Here is a 20,965-nt window from a genome sequence, read left to right as displayed (position 1 = left end):
CTACTCAAACTTAGATTTAATTAATTTATTTTGTATTTATGGAAAGTGTAACAAAATTATGATGTCGTTCATTAAACAAAAATAATTTTTTCACTTGTTAGCTTTAAATAATGATCGCATGGTAGAACCTATCAATAATAATTAAGTTTGCATAACTTTGACTCTCCATATTTTGGCACTATTTGGCAAATAATAAGTCACTGTCGACGTTTACTGAGAAACAATTTTGACATTTTTGATTTCCATAGCAAACTATGTGAAAACGGGTATGGCTAGTAATAAATTTTCTGTAGCATTAAAAAAAAATGCATAACTTGAAAATTATTAAATTTAGGTATAGGGAATGTTAATACAGATCAATGCACAATTAAATTCTCTTTTATTTAGTAAAATAAAAATTGGGGTATTTCATTTGAAAAAATTGAGTTATGAGTATTTGAATTATTACAAAAGTAACCTTAAAATTTTGGGATATGTTATTTTTTTTCAAAATTTGAAAACACCAGGAAAAGGATCAAAGCTTTCTCTTTCAAACGCCAAAAAAAACGAATTTAAAATCTTAAAAAATGGCAGAGTTACCGGTTTTTAAAGTGGAAGGTGCAAATCCAAAAATTTTTGAAAAACTCCAAATATTTCAAAAAACGGCTAAATTTAGGTATAGGGAAAGCTGATGAAAACTCCCTTAAAATAACCCGATTAATCCAAAAACGCAGTAAAAAATATACCTTTCCATTTAAAATAAGAAAGTTGAGACTGACTTCCGGTATAACCGGAAGTGCCGCCATCTTGAAGATATTTTCATTTAGGAGGACTTATTGGTTTATGGCTATGTACCAATTTTCAAATAAATACAATTATTCCAACTCCCAATACTTCTAAAGTGGGGTTTAGATGGAACAGCCTGTATATTATATTATATTAATATCTGAAATATACAAGGTGTGTCAGAATTCGCGCCCCAGAGAAAAGATTCAAGTAAGATAAGATATCAGCAACATGAAAAAAATGTTTAAAAAATTCTCTGTAAAAAAATTAACATTTATTTTTTGACATTTGGCATTTTTTATGTCTATTTAATGGTATTGATAATTTTGTACATTATGTTTTTGTATAATTATTTAGTAAAGGTACAAAAATTTTGCTAATAAAAGCCGCAAATAACATTTAACAGAGTTCCAATTTAGGATACAGCTTCCTTGTTTCCTCTTCTAATAGCCTGTAATAAAAAAAACTAGGAAAATAATTTTTCTAACAGATATATAGAATCAAACTACAAAATTTAAACTCTCATAACTTTGAAATCCTTATAGGCAGACTTATTTTAACATTTTTTCCATGTTCCTGACTTCTTACGTACATTTTTCTCTGGAGCTTGAGTTCTGGCGCACCTGAATAATAAAATGATAATATAGTAGTAACCAATTTTCAAACAACAAATCTTGAGGTAAAAACTGTAAGCAAATAAACTAGTTCACAACATCTAGTTTTCCAAGTTGTTACAGTTATCAATGAAATGACATAAATGACTAAAATGGTAAATAAGTAATAAAACAATATTTGGCCACTACACTTAATTGCGCTACTTTTGTTTCAGTAGTGAAACAAAGTTTTTTTTTTGTTGACTGTTTCCTTCACAAGATTTAAGCCAATCAAATCTTTCAAATTTCTGAAATTCATCTAATCAGATTTAAACACGATAATTCAGCGCGTGTGCAAATTATCGATAATTTGCCCGTGTTCTAAATTACCGCGAATCTGATTGGTTGATTCTCAGAAATTTAAAAAAAAATCCATTGACATAAATCTTTTTTTTAATTTCTCATAATGGAAATATTGTTTTTGTAAATTTTGTTCGGGAAATAGTCTGCAAAATACCTCTTGTGTATGCCAAATTGATCCTAATTAAATTATCGACAACTTGGCTTACACTTTACTATTGATAATTTTTATAGCAAATAACTGTATCACTTGTCATCTATCACATATCAGGTATAAAGTTGTGATAAGAAACTTTCTGCAATAGCAAGTGGTAGACTAAAAACACCTTAGAGAAAAAATACTTATGTGGGTAACTTTAATCAATAACAAAGGCATAATACAAGAATACAACAAAATGTGTTGTAGCTATTTTTATCAATTTTTAATTTTTTAATGTTAATAAGAGACTGAGACTGTTTAGATGGAAAAATACTGCTTTACATACCTATTGGTTGATTTTTAAATTTTTAAAAAACTAAGAAAAAGAACAAAGTTTTTTTTGTTCTATTTTTTTATACAAATAAACTATACCTATAAAAAAGGTAACATTTTAAGGAATTAAGGTTTTTCATCCTAATGAACAGTAAACGAATTAAACCCGTTTGCGGAAAATATAAAGCTGTAATAATTTAACATGTTTTAACTTAAAAAGGACTGTGAAAATTAAAAAAATATTTAATAAAATATATCATGCCAAATGGGCAGATTTTTTACTCTTTGTAGATCAGTTGAAATATTTCAGTGTCTCTAGGGAAAGTCTATACTTTGTGATTTTTACTAAAAACAGCACAGGACTAATGCCTTTGCGACAGTAATTAAAAGTTAAATTGAAGACGTTTTTTATGCAACGCAATTTCTTTTTCGTGGATCAAAAGTCGGCTTTTACATAATTAAAAACCGGAGGAGTATTCTTGAAATACATCAACGCTACAGTTGAATTTGGAAAAGAAATAGTTGCATTTACATTTACATATTCTGTTTTATTATTTAAAGTGAAGCGTTTAAAGCTTTATTGGCACTGACAAGTTTTGCATTTTAAAGCATTTTCTTTAAATATTCTTTAAATTTTTAATGCTTTTTTATGTAGCTACTGTTAAATTTGATAAATCACAAGACTTGACATGTGACATTTCTTCAGATTTGGCGCAGATTTTTACATTTTTTTTTGAAAATGGAGCTATCTTTAGGCTCTGAAAAAGCTTCAAGCATTATGCTATACAAATGAGCGCATAGAGATGCGTCTCGTGTTCTCAGGTGGCTCATTAATCATGGTAAAACTTAACCTTTACTTTTAAGCCGTTCCTTTTCACCATCTTTTATCTTCCCTTAAGGCAGTTCATCTTTTAGTTGAAGCGTGAACTGGCGAACAAAACATAGCGGGCGTCCATTATTCCCAACGACCTCAGCACACCCTCTCATGGCTTCGATCAATGCATATTTTATGCTGACAAGTTGCAATCAGTTTCGCACTTTCATGGATCTATGGATAAACTTGATTGATCTTTTCTCATTTCACAAGTTATGAAGAAAAATTGATCTTATTAAGAAATTATTTGGTTGGGAACTCGGATTGTTTGATTAATTATTACGAAACCACACCGAGTAAGAGCCATCGATCGGTAAAACAAAATTGAGACGATCATAGTAGACGCTGTTTACTTTTAATTAGCAATTAGGTGAAGAATAATATGAGAATTTAGGAGATGTTTGTGGTAAATGTGGCATATTCTAGATTTTGTGCGAGGTCTCAAAACAGCCTTAATGTGTTAGAGAACATAAGGGGAAGTTTCAAGAAGAGAAAATGAGCTAATTTGCCGCAAATATGACAGTGTGTTGTCATATACACCGTCTCTAGGTGGTGTATATGAAAATTCAATTTAATGTCTCACTAGAATAGTTCTCAAGATTTCCTCCGGGAATCTGTCAATCAATGTTTCAAATCTCTGCTCGTCTGCTTTTATAAAACCAGAACATTCTCTTGTGTATTCTGAAAGAAAACGAAATAACAATATAAGAAATATATTACTGCCAGATTGGACAAAATGGAGTACGTGATTGCAGGGGAGACTGGTACACAATGGACCAACTGTAACAAACAGTAATTGCTTAAAACTACGAAGCAATTGAGAGTCATTTGCATTTCTACTGTTTTGGTCTATTTTTATTATTTTTTGCAAATTATTTTATGTAAAAGATCATTAGAGTGATCACAAATAATCTAATTAGAGGAACAGCAATCGATTTTCTTTCGTGGGGTGCGTTTCATTATCCGTCCCAACTAATAACAGAGCACACACTTGCCGAGTCGTTTCATTTTTATAACCACAAGGAATCATGAAAGGAAATTGTTGCGTATTTCACCCACTTTGCAGTTCTGTTTGGTAGTAGTATTAAAAATAATTGATTGGAGTAGCACCGAGGCGGTTTCATTTCCTGCTTTAAAGATGCCACTTTTGATTCTCATTACACACAACTCCCTACGGTAGTAATTGGGCTGAATTTTGGAGTGACATGACCCGAAATAATTTCTGAGATAACTAAGTTAACTTTAAAAGTGGGTACAGTGAAATTAGAATTAATGTGGTTAAGGGTGGTTACGTGTGCTTATATTTAACATTCTTAAGCTGAAGGTGTGACGTACGATTCACTGGATGATGATTAATTGCTCCAACGGTGCTTTAAACTTGATGGCTTTGTAAGAAAGAGTCATTTTGTTCGTAGGTACAGTAAGTGGAAAAATGATTTATTGCACTTTTTCATCGAGAAACCTGAAATCAAAACGACGTTCAATCCTCGAATCAATAAGTGAGAAGTGTTCTTAATTGTTGAACCTTTGAGTTCACAAATTATGACTTGAAAGTTAATTGTAGAACGTGTGCTGCAAGTCCATTACATATCTTAACATCATAAATTCAGTATCGGATTGAACGCCAGCAAAAACCTGGTTCCGCTCGTGTTATTACATAAGGGTTGCGCCTAGAGCATTCCGCGGAGGCGATACCAAGCTAATAAAATTTTATTGCAATAATAACTTTAAATATAAAATTATTTGCTCGATCGTGGACTACCTACCCAGTGGAAATATCGGGCACACAACATCATCCTGTTTGTAGCTCGCTATTCTATTATATTCAGCAATAAATCCATTAAATTTGAGCAAAAGTTGTTGCTTTCTCTGAGCTCTCATTTTGCAATTGGGCAAACTGACAAAATTTACAGGGGTGCAATTATTTTTCGTTATGTTCTAGTTATAGCATGTAACATGCTGAAGCTAAAAATTATCCCATTTCCTGCACGCAAGTTTCTGCGCTTTTACAATTTTGTGTGATTATGTGTTGTTTAATTAATTTTCTCAATTAAGTAATTCATTCATGCCCTGTATTGAATTTAAGGTTTCATTATACAAAGGTGGGTATATAATTATAAACCTAATTCCGCTTGCGCTTTTTCAAAATGAAAATCTAGGGTGGTGTAAATGAAGCTAAATTGCACACTGCATGTTGATCACCTACTTACCCAGTATTTCGATAATTTCTCGTCTCAAATTCATTAAAACTGTAAACAACTAAATTGTTGCACTAGTAATTAATCACTGTCACGTTCTTTTAGATAGTGCTGAATTTTAGTAAACATGCTCGTATTACAAATTATTTTTGCAGGTCTTTTAGTTTCATATTATTTCTTTCTCGAATGAGTTTCAAATTTATTAAATTTTTAGCGTGACAGTACCTGTTTAGAGAAGATCAATGATTGTTAAGTAGCAGCGTTATTTTACATTGAAACATGATATTAAAGCAACGAAAATTTCGTAACAAGTTGATATCAAATTTTTGTTCTGCTAAAAAGCAATTTAGGAAAATTGATTTTCGTTTATAACATTCAAAGGTGAGAATATGTCTGGATGGTAATGACTTGACTTTGATCATCGTAAAGCTTATTTTTTACAATTTCTTTCAGTTTTAAATAATCCAGATTTATTTAAAATCTGGATTATTTTGTTTTAATAAAAACGTAAAAAAATACAATACAGTTTTGCTTTTTTTAAGTTTTTGCAAAATGCAGGGGGTGCCTAGATAGATCAAAATAAGAAAAAAGTTTCTACAGACTTATGTCCGGAAATGCTTCCTGATGGAGCTAGAGTTCTCTTATAATATCTCAGTAACTTGTGGACATAAATTTGCAAAAGTTTAGGGTAATTTTTGGCTCTGAATCTATTGGTGTTAACAAAAATTATGTACCTTAAGGCACTGTGATTAATCTAGTTATTTATTTTTAGATTTAGATCTTTCGGCTTATTTTCTTGAAAAAATAACAATTGTTATTTTTGTGCGTCGCAATGTTTTTGAGAAAAACGAGATTTTTTAAACCGTTCACCGACCTTAATTCTAAAAAACAAGCCATGCAGTTAGTTTTTTTATATAAGGTCGAGTTTTTTTATTTTGACCTAGGCGACCACCTTAAATTTTTTCAACGTTTTTTTCCGAATACTTATATATTTTATATCGAAATTAATAAATTATAAGTCACTATGTTATGCTGATGAGATTAAACTTGTTATTGTTAGTATTTTATATGACTTTAATCACTTTGTCGATGTCGATTAGCTACTTTAGCATCTGATTGTAAATTTTTCATTGTACTTACAAAAGTCGATTATAAAGTTTTGTCATTGTAAGTAATAATGTGTTAAGCGAGGTGTAATTTCATTATTTTACAACAATTTAATTATTCAATTTTTTTTTATTAAATTCTGAAGTCACAAATCATCTTAACATTGATACTTTAGAATTGCAGTGAATGTGACTTTTCTATTCAATCTTTTCAATTGAGAATAGAATGTACTGAACTATTAGAATTATTTGATCTAAGCTGTTCTGTAAAACCTAAGAAGCAATCTCCTGTTTATGTGAGATTACATAGGTAATCTAGGTTTATCAAGAAACGGTTTTTGGTCATCTTAGAACTATATCAACATCCTTTTTTTATTTTTTAATTACTATCTTGTGTGTTATAAATATTATTAAAGATTTTAGATGTGTTGAGTCGGTTAGTATGTTTGCAGTCATACGAATTGGATTTGTATGAATAATTAAATATTTGAATGGATGTCTGGATTAAATCATATCACAGCGCGTTTCATCAAGCGAATTCATTCGAATTCGAGTATATCGGGATGCTGTCGGTAGCCTTGATTACAAACAGTTTGTCCCTCTTATTCTCTTCTGATTGCGATGTTTCGCTCTTACTTGAAAGTGTCATTGCCACGTGTCGCTCAAAAACTAATTAGCTTTAGACGCGAGGGGATTCCACAAAAACTTATTTCTATTTATAGATGGAAAACGGTTCCATCTTTCATATTGGAGTTGCAATGCATTTATCATAATTATTAATTGTTGTTTGGGTAAAGTTTGTATTTGGGAAGAGACATGAATCGATTCATCCAAGTCAAAATCTATTATTTCATGAAGAAGAAATGAACAGGGAATGTTTAATTTAGTTCATTATTGAAATTTCCACTGTTATAAATAATATTTAGGAATGACATGCGATTCCTTTGTCACGCAACGAGTTTTTCCATTGAGAGCAAGCTCATTCTTATACTTTTCGTTTTTCTTTAAATTTCTGAGATGTTTGTTATGCGATTTTGTAATATATTAAAGAGACTTTGCTCTTTGCAAAGGCACAGCATTCTCCTGTCAACAGTTATTGATTGTGTGATATTGACTTTGCTCTTTTCCCCTCCTGGAGTATAGCAGGAAGGAAGTGATGATTTGGTCGATCGTTTCTTCACTTACGACTCGCTACATTTATAATTTTTGTTATATCTTATCCACCCTTGCTGTGTTCATCGGAGCTTAACAAGATTTTTTTCAGGAAAATTGCAAGCTGTTTCAGTACAACTAATTGCAATGTATTGACCCTTTTTACAGATAATACATGACTGCGGTTGCATGAAAAACGTAATTGAAAATGTTTCCACTGACGGTATTTCAAACGTAATCCGTCAGATTTACTACAAATGCAATTCGATCTAAGATAAAATAAATTTATAGGTCTGTTCGATGCAGGAACTATACTTTTGTAATATCTAGGGTAAGGCTTAACATGTCATAAATTTTTGTAAATGTTTGTTGAACTCACTTCGACCTTTTCATGTTGGACTGCATACATACAACAGTTTTGGAATTCAATTCGCACCGAATGTGCGGACGTTAATTAATCTAAGCGACTGGGGCTGTTTTTGGTTATATTTTATTTGCTGGTTTATACTCTGAATATTTTCCCCTAGGAGCACGTCCCGGAATTGCTGTGCTTTATTTCGTGCATCCGAGAATTTGTTTGAATAACATTGACGGATAATATAGCCAAATTTCATTTTTTGTCACCTGTTTTTTCTCCTTTTTATTTTTGTAATGTTGCGAGTCCTAAACAGACTTAAAGGACTTTTTTAATTTAGACTCCGCCAATATTTTGGCGTTGTTTACCAGCAGCGAATTGTTTTGCAAGAATTTTTATTCTCAATAATTTAAAACTGACTTTAGGATGTAACAAAGAGTTAAAATGTGTTTGCATATTGACCATAAATATTCAGTGGGTTATTTGCAAACAAAGAAATCGTTTGAAACAATAATTAATGTATACGGAATTTGGTGAAAGATATCCACGTTTCAAAGCTTCTTTTAAGTGACTTGTGTCCTTTTTAGTGTTTAGATGTTGCTTATTATATTGTTATTGCGATTTGTAGCTTCACAGACAACAATAAGGAATTAATAGAGCATGATTGATCTGTGATATGCGAGACGTAAAGCGCATTTCAGATTTTATTTAAGACTTCTTATAACACCGAGAATTTGTTATAAAACTTTGTTTCAAATTAAATTTTTTATGAAAATGATGAAAACATCCGTTATCTTTTCTCACCTGATTTCTAAATAAATACGCGAACAGAACAAAATTGAAGAATACATTATTTATCACTAGACGGTGCTTTGTTTTTTTATTTTATTTCCAGAACTTTGGAAGTATGAAGGAAGTTCCTACTTTATAACTTGCTGTATTGTTTTATTGGAATAAATTTTCTTTTGCAAATTACTTGTTGTTGGATATAGTTTGTTACAAAGCAATTAGCATTTTAGAAAAATATCTGATCTGACTAAAACATGAGAACACACCTTCAGTTTTAAAAGCAAATAGGCGTGATTATCTGTAAATTTGCGCACTTTAAAGCATAGATTATGTACTATGATGTTCTTGGAAATAATTTTGTGCTAGCACCGACACTTTTGAGATGTGCATCACGTCTGATACGAGGCTACTACAAGCTCCTAATCTTTTATTTACGAAAAATGTTTGATCCGCGTGCTATAAAACAACCTCAGGTTTCCTGAATGTACATTTTATTACTATGTCACCGACGTTTCATGAGAACTGGGATGCTAATTTAATTATGATCACTTTACTTTGTATGCTACAGGAACCACAAAAGGCGTTATTAATTTAATAATGCCGCGAAAGTCACAATCTATTATTAATATCTAACTAGGGCAAATTGGGGGGTTAGTCCTTAGCTATTGGATGGTTAAGTAACATGAAGTAGTTATCGGAACTCCTAATTTTGTTATGATGAAGTGGAGAGTCCAAGTTATGGAGAGTGAAAATAATGTAATTTTTATTTACTATTTCAAATTACTACCATTAGTGTAAGCCTGTTTGTGACACATACGTGGATAATGAACATCATATTAAATTCCTTGCATTTTTATGTATAACAGTTTTTCATCTGCGAGTTATTTCATTTTCGATGTATCGTTTGGAAAAACTAGTTTTCGTTCAATGTAAGCGACTATTGATTTATCGTCGTTGCAATACAGAAACATGTCCGTTAAAATGTACTAGCGGAAGTGACAACCGGGATCAAATATATCATCATTTTATAAAGTAAAAAACAGGCCGACTATAAAAGTAACAACGTATATTATACTCTAAACCGATAAACGTAAATGGATGGGGTAAAAGGGCTATTATAATCCATCACCATTCATTATACACTGCCTTTGTTAAAAACTAATTAAATTTTATGTTTTGGAATGTATTTTGTGTTGCATTTTATTTTGTAAGGGGTTGGTATCTAATATGAATCAGCTTGTATATCATTGTTCAAATATTAAACTTTAAAAAAGCAACAATAAGAAAAGCTTTGCTTGAGCGGAGTTTGCTGGACAAAAGACTATTGTAAATCATTCTTAAGGCAGAGTTGTTAAACGTTACAGGGGATTATTGACTTATAGAGTATTAAAGGGAGTGTTGCGAATTTAAAGTTGTGACGTAAAAGAATCAACGAAGTTTTGCTGTGAACGTTTTCGTCAAATTGTTTCATAAGAATTGTGACAAGTTTACCAACGTTGTTCTTAATATATTCATACAAATTTTAGAAGTACAGAGTGTTTCAGAATTTAAATATTAATAGGATTTGTAGATTTTTTTTGTAGAGAACTGATCTTAAAGTTTTTATTTTAATATTTGTAAATTTTAATCTGTTTTTTTTTAACTTAATTCACTTTTTTAAACTTTTTGTTGGTAGCAATAATTAGGCATTTCGGCAAAACTTAATATGGATTTAAAAGTTGTGGTTGTGGTTGTAAATGGGATTAATTTTAATAAATAATAAACGCGGTATTACTAATAAAGAGTAGGAGGTCTAAAATTGGGGATTTGAGGTTTTAAGATTGAATTTTTTAAAACCTGTATTAATTTTTTTAATTCTATTTTAACTTGTTTTTTCTAGAAGGGAAAAAATCAATTTTTCAACAGCACAACCTGAAGACATACATAAATAAATTTTTCATTTTACTAACAGGCACAGATATTTTTTGTAATTTTATTTAAGAATATGAGCTGGCTACAGTTTTTGTGCATATCTTTTCATAAAACTTGTCATTAAACTAAGAAAATGTGTGAAGTACTTTTTTGAGATTTTTACATTTAACAGAATTTTATTTTTAATATAGTGGATGTATGATTGCAGTACATACCAATTATTTTTTAATGAATGTTTTGAATAAGAATATCATTACTTTGATGTGAGAACCACAATTACCAGACTTTCGTTTTCGTTAAAACTTTTCCCCTAGTATGTAATGAGTTTCGGTTATATTCTGAAAAAATTACACTCTAGTCTAGGAAGAATCGTGATTATACATTTCATATCCGCAGTGGGGTCAAACTCGATCTACTCACTTTTTTGAGGCAAGGTTGTTCGACATGTTAATAAAATTTTTGTATACTGGAGTGCGTTTTTATAACCCTTAAAATATGCAAGAAGGGGAAATGGCGGATTAACAGTCTGTGTTTGTGTCATATATGTTAGTGATCATACCTTTAGAATGTCCAACATTTGGCAAGGCATTATTGAGCGTAATACCACTTGTAAGGGTAATGGGAAGAGGGATTTGACCTCGTAAAACCCTTGCAGTACCGTTTCGATCTAAGTGCAAACAATTATACACAGATGAAGCGACCAAATTACTGTTTTTAATGCAATAGCAAACATCTTGAGCCTATTAGCTTTTCTGAGGTCTAAGAATTCCGAAAGGGCAGTAATTGAGTACACTTTGATTCTTTGTAAGAAACACAAAGCTCTTTTGTGTCTAACGCTCGCAATTATCATTGTTTCAGATTTCGACTTGAACTCGTGGATAAGATATTACGAGCCGGCCCATTACGACCCCTCTTCTTTGGTCGTCCAACACAACCGTGTCCGGAGAAGTGTCGGTCAAAAACAACCACGCCAAGTCCAATTGGACATTAAAGGACACGACCGGTAAGTCTTTAAGCTCCAAGAGAACCAATAATGAACATGTGTGACCCGAGCAGCGTGAAATGTCATTCGGAGATTTTAACAGACGATGATATTTTGATACTTGCTGGAAGTTTGCGACACTAAAGTGAAAGTTTATTACTTCTGCATTCGACCACGACCGATCGATTGTTGCTACAGAAGAAATTCGTTGGGTTTTGAATAATGCAAAAAATGAAATGTTTAAAATTCGCTCGTAGTGGTTGATTTTGAGCGCAGTGTTGAAAACTTAATAAATTGCTATTTTCGCCAGTGTTCCCATTTGTTTACCATTTATGTCGTAATTATAATTGATGAAACGTCTAACAAGACCTTTTTATATGAATATTTTAACAGAAAGTGCGGCAATGTTTGCGATAAACTAACAAAGATAAAGATGGTCTGGCCGGATATTTATATTCAGCTTTCGTTATAATCGCTTCTGAAATAAACTTCTTGTGACAGCTGAAAAATGCAAGCAATTTTATTCGACTAGCCCACCTCTAACGTGAACGACCTAAATCAATTTAAGACTTTTGGGGATAATTATAAGTTTTTCTGAAGAAAACTTAGAAGTTTATTAGCAAAACTGAAACCAGTTAAAATGTTTCTGCTGATGATTCAGGCTATATTAAATTGTTGAGAAATTTAATTACTATCACTGCTAACAATTGGTTTCAATCAAGTTTTTCGTAACGCTATCTATAAATAGTGAACAGAAATAAAATAGTATTAAAAAACAAGTGTTACAAACACTGTCATTGTGATACGAGTAGTTTGTAACACGAGCCACGCAGTAACAAAGCACGAGAGGTTGTAACATTTTATCCTATTTTTTTTTTTTCGTATTGCGAAAAATGTTGTCAACAACAGTGTCACGAAGAGCATTTTGACAACGGTTTTCAGTTCCACCTTGTTTAAATAGCTTTCATTTGATATGCCACAAGTGGAGTAGTGCCATATAAATTTTTAAAGTTGGGGTGTATGGGGTTACAGAGGTACAGGGAGTGCTTTAAAAATTACAAAGAATGTCCTCTTCGGAAACAAAATTGACCTGTTTCGGCGTTTTTGCAGTCTTTTTAGTTTGTGAGATATTCGGGGTGGCTCGTTTTTATTGGGCCACCCTGTATGTTTCTTTTTAATGTGAGTGTCGGCCGGCGATGATTTAGATGTTTTTACAGTTTTCAGTTTTAATTTCTAATTTAATTGATTGATCTTTTAGTAATTGATGGATGTGGAACTGTAATGTTTTTCAATGTAAATTATTTAAACTATTGCAAATAAAAACAAAGCTTTAGAAAATGTGAAAGAGTCTTAAACTGATCTTTTCTACACTTTTTTCAAGTATTTGCCTAAAATTCGTTTAAGTTTCTTAAATAAGTTTTTTTGAACTCATTAAAATAGTTCGTAAAATATGTAGTTATTTTAGTTACTACTTCTATTTTTTATTTTCAATCACTATTAAAAATACGTTATGAAAGGTTTGAATGTGTTTTTGGCAGACTCGTCAGCAAAACTTTATTTTTGGTACATCATTAATTAATTAATAACAAACATGAGATATGGACTTCTGTAAATACATTTTTCTAGATTGTAACATCCGTGGATGTTAAATTTTAACGGGCGTTGTTACTACTTGAGTCAGGTTTGACATTATTTGACATTATGATTTTGATGAATTTTGCTATAATCTTTTAGTTTCACGAAAAGTACTGAACGCCATACGGTCGATAAGCAGATAACAGACTCGGTTGATTATAAGGTATCGGCTGGCGCCTTGATTTTACAACATTTTGTTGTTACCGTTAATATAATAATTGTTATAGTTATTAACGTCATAAAGCCGATATGTACCAAATACAGATGAGGTTGAATTAAAATTATTTGGTATCGGCCGAATGTCGTTCAAGAGTTTTTGTAATTTCACTCCTGACTCAGAGAGGAGCAAAGCTTTTAATTTTGTAATTTTAGACATTTACCATTTAATGTCTGGCGGCCGTTATAATCCTTAAAAATAACTTTTCATCTGTCTTTCACTTCCGTTAGATTCAAATAACAGGATAGGATTACGAAATAGTTATTTATGTATTCAGAGCTGTTAAGGAGGCCATAACGATCGAGGAGAGCCCTAATCTTTCCGCGGTTGTTATCGCTCCTAACAGCACATGGTTCGTACAACTTTTTTCGTCGTATTAAATTTTCAAATTCTAAAGATAATAGGAGTAATATTTTAAGGTTTAAACTATCAAAGCTGTTAAAGCTTAAAGCGAAAGTCTGGCTGTTTAAACCTCTTAACAGTTCTGTGATATTGACAGCTTAACGATTGTCAATTCTTGAATCATAACATGGAATGACGAAAATGACTATTTTGTTGTATTGTGTTATTATGGTATCCGTCGTCGGGCCTCAAATAACTGCCTCGGTCGTTATGACTTTTTTACCTTTTTAACAGCTTTGGATACGTAAATAACTATTCCATAGTGAAAAATCATAAAATGTTGTTCACCAGGCAGTTAGTAGATAGATATCTATAATTTAGTGGCGGTAGTTAGTTCTTCATGAAGCGTTTCCTGGAAAATAAATTAATATTTTACAACCAACCTAAAGTAATTAAAGATGTACGCACATATATTACGATTAAAATAATTTTTTTCGTTAAGCATTTATTTCTGACAGCCAAGTGGGCTTAATTTACTTTGTTAACTTTTGATGGCTTTATACATATTTGTATTAATAGAAAATAAGCTATTTTTTATTTCCACAATGCGTGTGTTTTAATTCTGAATCATTTATTTTGTATTTCAGATGTTGTTTTTAATTTTTTTATTTAAATTAAACTTTTTTACAAGACACTCATCTACTTTAGTATTGCTTTACTTTACTTAGATGATTTGTTGTTATAAATGATTATGAAAATAACTGCGTTATTTTAACATTTTCAGACAACTTGTATTACTTATGAGCTAAATGCTTTGTCTTAAAATTGCTTTGCTTTTCTCGAACAAACAAGTTTTTATTAGTTGGCGGATTAAAGATCACGAGACATTCTTATTTTGAACCTTATGAAAGAAAAATCGTCTGATCAGTTATTTTTAGTGTAACGGAGCGTGAGCACAAAGTAGCAGACTTTAAAACAAAACATCTTGGCATTAAACCGGCGCATCCACCAATTTAATTATTGTAACATCCTTATTACACAAACGAACTAAAAAAATTTAATGAAAACACGCTTGTTTGAGTTTGCCTTACTATTCCTAAACAAAGCATTTGATTCCGTAAAAAAGTAACGATTTTATTTTATTCGGTTGTGTTGCGTTTTATCTGAAAACACTAATTTTTATTAAAAATATTCATGAATCTTGTTCAGCTTGTCTCTGATTTACTATCGTATTTTTACACTACTTGACCAAAGTCAAGTTTCCTTCTGAACTTGTGATCTGGGTTATTATTCTCTCATTCGGGGCCCCAAACGGGCTGTAAATTGCCTCGACAAGGCCAAGTCATCAAGTGTAAGACTAAGGATATGTAAATGGCGAGGCGGTGATGAAGAGATATTACGTTTTGAACTCTTTCTTCTGATTAAATTGGTTTTTTCGGGGATGTGCGAGCTTCGCTCTCAAGTGGGGATTAAGTTTGAATGACAGTCTCGGAAATTTTGGGAAATAGCGGTGTGCACTGTCATGGTACATGAGTCAGTGGTTCAACCTTCACGTGACCGGTGAGTGACTCCGGGAGCCTTCACACTCCACGCGAAATAATGCGTGTGTTAAAGCGGTTGGTTCTATTGTAATTTCCTATGGTTTGCACTAATGGGAAATCATAATCCAATTGGGCCGTTAAGCCGAAAAATCGACATTTGCTAATTAAATTCTGGGCTTAGATCGGATGCGATTTTTCATTCGACAGCAAATTCTCATTGCTAATTGCAATAATTACTGATGTAGGGTTTTTGCCCCAATTCATTCTGGTCTGTTGGACGAATTTATGGTAATTTAATTAGGCATAACATGGTAATGAACGAAAGCCTGGGTCAGAATAAAAAAGTGGTCATTACACTTGTTTATCATTTCACAAAATTTCGGCGAATATAAAGATAACACCTCTTCTTTGTCTCTTTGTTAACATTTTTATGACGTGTTGTTTAGACAATAATTCCTAGCAAACCGGAAAATAAACAATGTTAGTGACCTCGAAACATTGAAATATGAAATGGAAGTGATGATAACATCGGTAATTAAAACATGTTTGTCAAAACCTTAGATTGAGTAACAATAAAAGGAAATATTAAGGCTTGATATCCACTCTTTAACACTTTCTAAATACTATTAAAACGTCGCGGAGGAAGAAAAATTATTTTTCGTTTCGTATATTCAAGGTTTTGCTCAACAGAGCAATAAGAAATGTGTTTTGTATGATAAAATTCGTATTAATGCAACACTGTTGGTGCTTTTCTTAGAATCAAGGACTTTTAAGTAACCTTTTTAATTAAATACTTGTTAGGTAACGAAATTCATCTAGGTTTCAATCTATTTACTTTAAAAGGCAATTTCAGTTTGTTGAATATATTGTAATTAACTTCAACTCCTGAAAAGGTGGAGATATCAGAGCACAATGTCATTGTTTCATTTTAAAACTTTTGAAATTGAATATGACAATGACAACTTTGCACTGTTTGTGTTGGATTAAAGGTCGACATATAATCTCCTTGAATAAAAAAAAATTAGTTAAATTATAATTTATGAGCCACATTAGTGAATTGGAAGCCAAGACAAGAATTCTAAAAAGCTTCCAAACTAAATTTTCAACTCTCGAATCTCAAAGTGAGGGTGTCCAAATCAGATTTAAACGTAGACGGTTGCATCTTTCTTCGTCTAGATAGATATTTGTTTCGAAGTGAAAGCTCTTCGATCTGATTTATCTTTGGGTAGGAATGAATCTAGAACTAAATAGTAACGATAAGCGATTACCAATAATCAATAAACAAATTTTTCGTTTCCACTTTTTTTTTATTAATGGGTGTTATTTAAGCTTTGCACAAGCTAACGTATGTCTGCCATCATTTTTCAAATTAAGTTAGATGGTAACATTATTTCAACTTTGTTAACTTAGCTTTTATGTAATTATGTAATGTAAACATTAACATATGTGGGTTAACAGAACGTAATAAGCAAAGAGCAATTTTCGTGTTTTATTTTTTTTACATTTTAAGTTTTGTATAGGCAACCATTTATTCACATTTGTATTAAATTAATAATACTTGGTTTTAATGTTCTTTTATGGAATATTTCATTTAAATTTAGTGCATATTTGTGTATACAACTTTTCGACAATGACTTGTTTCAAGCACGCCGAAGTTATTTTGTTATTAAATTATTGTGTGGTGCAAGGTTATTGAAAAGTCATTAATCTGTGGGAAGCTGTTCGATCGATTTTGTATCGCATATACGTTTTGCTACGCTCTATTTACTAGAACATACTTGGAAGCTACCATTAAAATGCATGTTTCTCTTGTAATAACTTTAAAAATAGTCTTGGTGTTACAGAATTGCATTCGGGCGTTAGTTACAAGTTGCTAAAAAATATGTTTTATTACTCAACGTCTTTTAGTAGCTGTTGCGAAAGTTAGGAAGTTTTAAAGACTAATTGTTGCTGCCGGCAAAAGTTGCGCTCTTCAATCTTGGTACACTTCATCTTGAAACTGTAAATTTAATCTCTAACAAATTTTCGTCTTTAGTCTGAAAATTTATTGCTGTGAAATGCTTCAAGACTGATACTTTTGCAATTCAGTTTTTTATCTTCACGCGGTCATATTTTGTGTATTCAGATCCAAATCCTTAAAATTTATAAATCCGTTCGAAACTTTAAAAGCTTATGAAAGTTTAAAGTGAGACAAGTATTTCTCCAAGAATGAAAAATTTTCGAACAAATGTTCTTTGGAGAAGTTAAAGTCTGTCGGGAAATGTGCCGCTTCTGTGATGTTTGAATACTGTATGAATGTATGATTAATGTGTGCATTATTTCAAAAATTCGATTTTTCCAACGTAAGTATAAAATTTTTATTAATTTAACGCCCTGAGAGTGCTTGATACTTACCGGACTTTTAGATAAAGATGTTTACAAGAAAACTCCATTATCTCTATAAATTTTCGAGTAGGAAGATGTTATTTTTCCATAGAGCTAGCTGTGTACATGTGGATTATGATCTTTCTTTATAATATGCAATGCTTTTAGGTGATTATGAATACATTTCGCTATTTTTATTGAGTTTATAATTTTAGAACAGAAACGACTAAGTTCAAAGGATTGTTCAAACAAAATTGAACGAAAATTTTATTCATACCAGTAGTTTTGAATATTGGCAAGTTTTTTATTCAGAATTAGTTATTATTTGTTACAAAACGTGGCTCTTTTTGGGGGTATAGTAATACAAGCCGTACAAAGGCGTTATTTCAGTTTATTACTGAGATTTATATTTACTTTTTTAGATACATGTCTTATTCTACAAAAGTATTTGTTTGATGTTCAGATACGTAGTTGCTGCTGTGTACACAGAACAAGATTGTGACTTTTGTAAATTTTTTATTTGGCTTGAATCTGGAAACCCTAAAATTTTGTCGACGAGAGAAAATGTGTAATACAATAAAAGTTTTCCAGCGAGAGAAAAAAAGTGACGAGTATTGATTTAATTGATTGGGTCTCCTTTGGAGCTTTAATTCGCAGTTCATTTAATCTTCACGATTGAGATTGAAGAGATATCCGTTATTTTTAAAAGAATAAATCTCAGCTCGTGGACTAATAGATTCCTAACACAGAAAAGAATTCTTTTGACAAGGCCGCTAATTAAAATTGATTTGGTAAAGAATTTTATTTGTTTTGTAATCCCATGTTGATGGGTTAAATAATTGGGGTACGAGCGAACCGTGAGAAGTAGCGCATTGTTAAGCGTGCCGTCAAATTGTTGAACGCCAACAACGCAGACAAATTATTATTAACCTGCTTGATATCTAGGTAGATTGAGCTAATATGAAATAATAAACGGTCTCCATTATGCCCGTATTATCCGCATTATATGTGTTAGCTCGAGGACGTTGATAACTGGAAGATTCTCGCACACAGAGAAACTTGCGACCAAGGACTTTCCTTGACTTTATGTCAAACGTTGTAGCTTGAGCTGTTTTTTTGTTGCACGTCTTCGAAGATGTTCTCCATTCAAGTTCAAACCCTTGATATAAATCAGAAAATGGCAAATGCTAATGCCGCTGTGATACTTCTCTGTTTACATCAAGTTGCTTTTCTGCTATTGATTCTGTAGCTTGCCGTCTTAATTTGCAGATGGGATTACAATGCATAAAAGTGGCTGCGACTTTAAAGTTGTAGCATTTTTATAGCTTTTCCATATTGCTGATGTGTTTTATGTGTTTAAAAACATACTAGTGGTAGAAAAAATTGCTGAATACGAAACGACTCGGAGCAGCGGCGGATAAATTCAGCCGCCACAAATGGTGGTCTAGTCAGCCAATTTATATAACGGCCAGTATGGTTCGTAATTATTTAGCAGGCTGTAGCAATCAATTTGCCATTTTATGATGTTACTACCCGTTCCTGAATCTCTAAGCTTTTCAGTTTTATGTTATTTCTGGGAAGCTCTATTTTATTTTACTATGTCCAATGAAAAATTCGTTTTTTCCGTGAGCAGGTGCAGCCATACCTACATAAAACTCGACAAACTACGTTATGGCATATAATGAAATAACCGATTTTATAGGCGAATTTCAGCACTTATTTCTGGGTAATTAACTTTGTTTTAAAACCAATTTTCTATGGTGAATGATGACGAAATAAAGACGAATTAATAGCGCTAAATATGTCGTTTTCTTGAAGTGGTGTCTTGGTGTGGTACTTTTTTCCTACATGAAAAATAAGGTAGCAGCAGTAAGATTTTAAATCTCACCATTATGTAACTAATTTAATTTTGAATACAGTAAAACGTCTCAATAACGGACACCGATGGGGAATCTTTAATTGTCCGTTGTGAAGAGGTGGCCCTTAATGAGAGGTGTGCTTAATTATTAAAAAAATTGAAAAGCCATTTATTTAAAATAACAAAATAACAAAAACAAAATTATGATAAAACTGTAGTTCTTAAAATATAACTTGATTAATGCCCCGCTTTTACGTAATTACCTACTAATAAAAAAACTATAATCAAAGGGAGCGTATGTCACACTGTTCCATGAAATTAAATTTTAAACCTAAAATCGGTGTTTTTTACCCAAATCAAAGTAAAAGTAAGTACTGAGTATCAGAACTCTATGCAAAGCATGCATAATAATTTATTAGCTAAATTTGGAAAAAATTCTTCAGTGTAATTTATGCTCTGATAAAATAGGTCTGCTGTTGATAATTCAAAATGGGCGAAGCATTTATCTTCTTAAACTTTATGGACTATAAAAGCATTACAAAAAAAATAGAAAAAAAATTTGATTTGAAAACAGCGTTAATTTTTGTTTGTTTGCTTAGACCAAAAGTTTTTTTAATTATGTTTTTGGAGTTTGTTACTTTAACTAACAAGTTTTTTTTATTCTGTATTTTGCCTGTTGCCTGTTGTAGGAGGTAAATTTATATGAGATTATGGTAATTGGGAAAAATTTCACTGTCTGCGTCCGCTAACACAGGGCGACAAAAAAAATGTCATGTCGTGACAACTTGACAAATTTTATATCATTTTGTTCGTCTCAGTGAGACACATCAAATGCACTAAAAAAATTCAAAAAGTCCACACACTTTGAACTAAATAATTTTATTCTAATTTAAATGAATTTAAAATACTTTAACTTTAAAAAATCATTACTCAATAACTATTAGGCCGATTTCCTTCAAATAAAGACCATTCTAAAGGGATGGACTTACCCTTTAGAATGATATGCAATGTGAAATTGAATATTGGCAAACTTTTCTTCGAACAGTGTTCAAAGAAGTTCGAAGTAAATCGAAGTAATCTAAGAAAAAACCTACGAGTATTTTTTTTTTCATCATTACCATCGTGTAGAGTATCTCTTTATTAGTTGTAATCCAAATTTTCAATAATATACCGAGTAGTTTTCAAGATATGATTTTTTGAAGTTAAGGTTTGCTAATCAAGCATTGCTCCATACAGGAGAAATGCATGTTAATCTTATTTAAAGTTGCATTTTTATAAAAGTATTTGTTTTAAGACTCTTACTTTTCTTAAAAATGGTCAATTGCACTTTGTTTGTTCTAATTAGAATAAACAAAAACTGTTTGTTTACCTAAAACAAATGTAATCAGAGGGACCGTTGTAGAGAGGATTTTTTACATTACATTCCTATTTATTAGTTACGTTCCTACAAA

At 31.6% G+C, this 20,965-nt stretch overlaps 1 protein-coding gene across 1 annotated transcript in view; it reads left to right on the top strand.

Moving 5' to 3' along the window:
• Positions 1-20,965, top strand: part of LOC123007550 (disintegrin and metalloproteinase domain-containing protein 10) — a 72,017-nt gene that overhangs the window by 7,977 nt on the left and 43,075 nt on the right. Inside the window, exon 2 of the mRNA XM_044402918.1 lies at positions 11,434-11,578. Within this exon, the coding sequence (XP_044258853.1) occupies positions 11,434-11,578 (145 nt within the window). The remainder of the gene's footprint in view (positions 1-11,433; positions 11,579-20,965) is intronic.

Source organism: Tribolium madens, unplaced genomic scaffold (genome assembly GCF_015345945.1).
Source record: "Tribolium madens isolate multiple individuals breed KSU strain unplaced genomic scaffold, Tmad_KSU_1.1 Scaffold_3;HRSCAF=73;Tcas5.2_LG2, whole genome shotgun sequence".
In the NCBI taxonomy this organism is placed as follows: domain Eukaryota; kingdom Metazoa; phylum Arthropoda; class Insecta; order Coleoptera; family Tenebrionidae; genus Tribolium; species Tribolium madens.
Note: the sequence above shows the minus strand (reverse complement) of the source record. Positions and strands in the feature narration are given on the sequence as shown.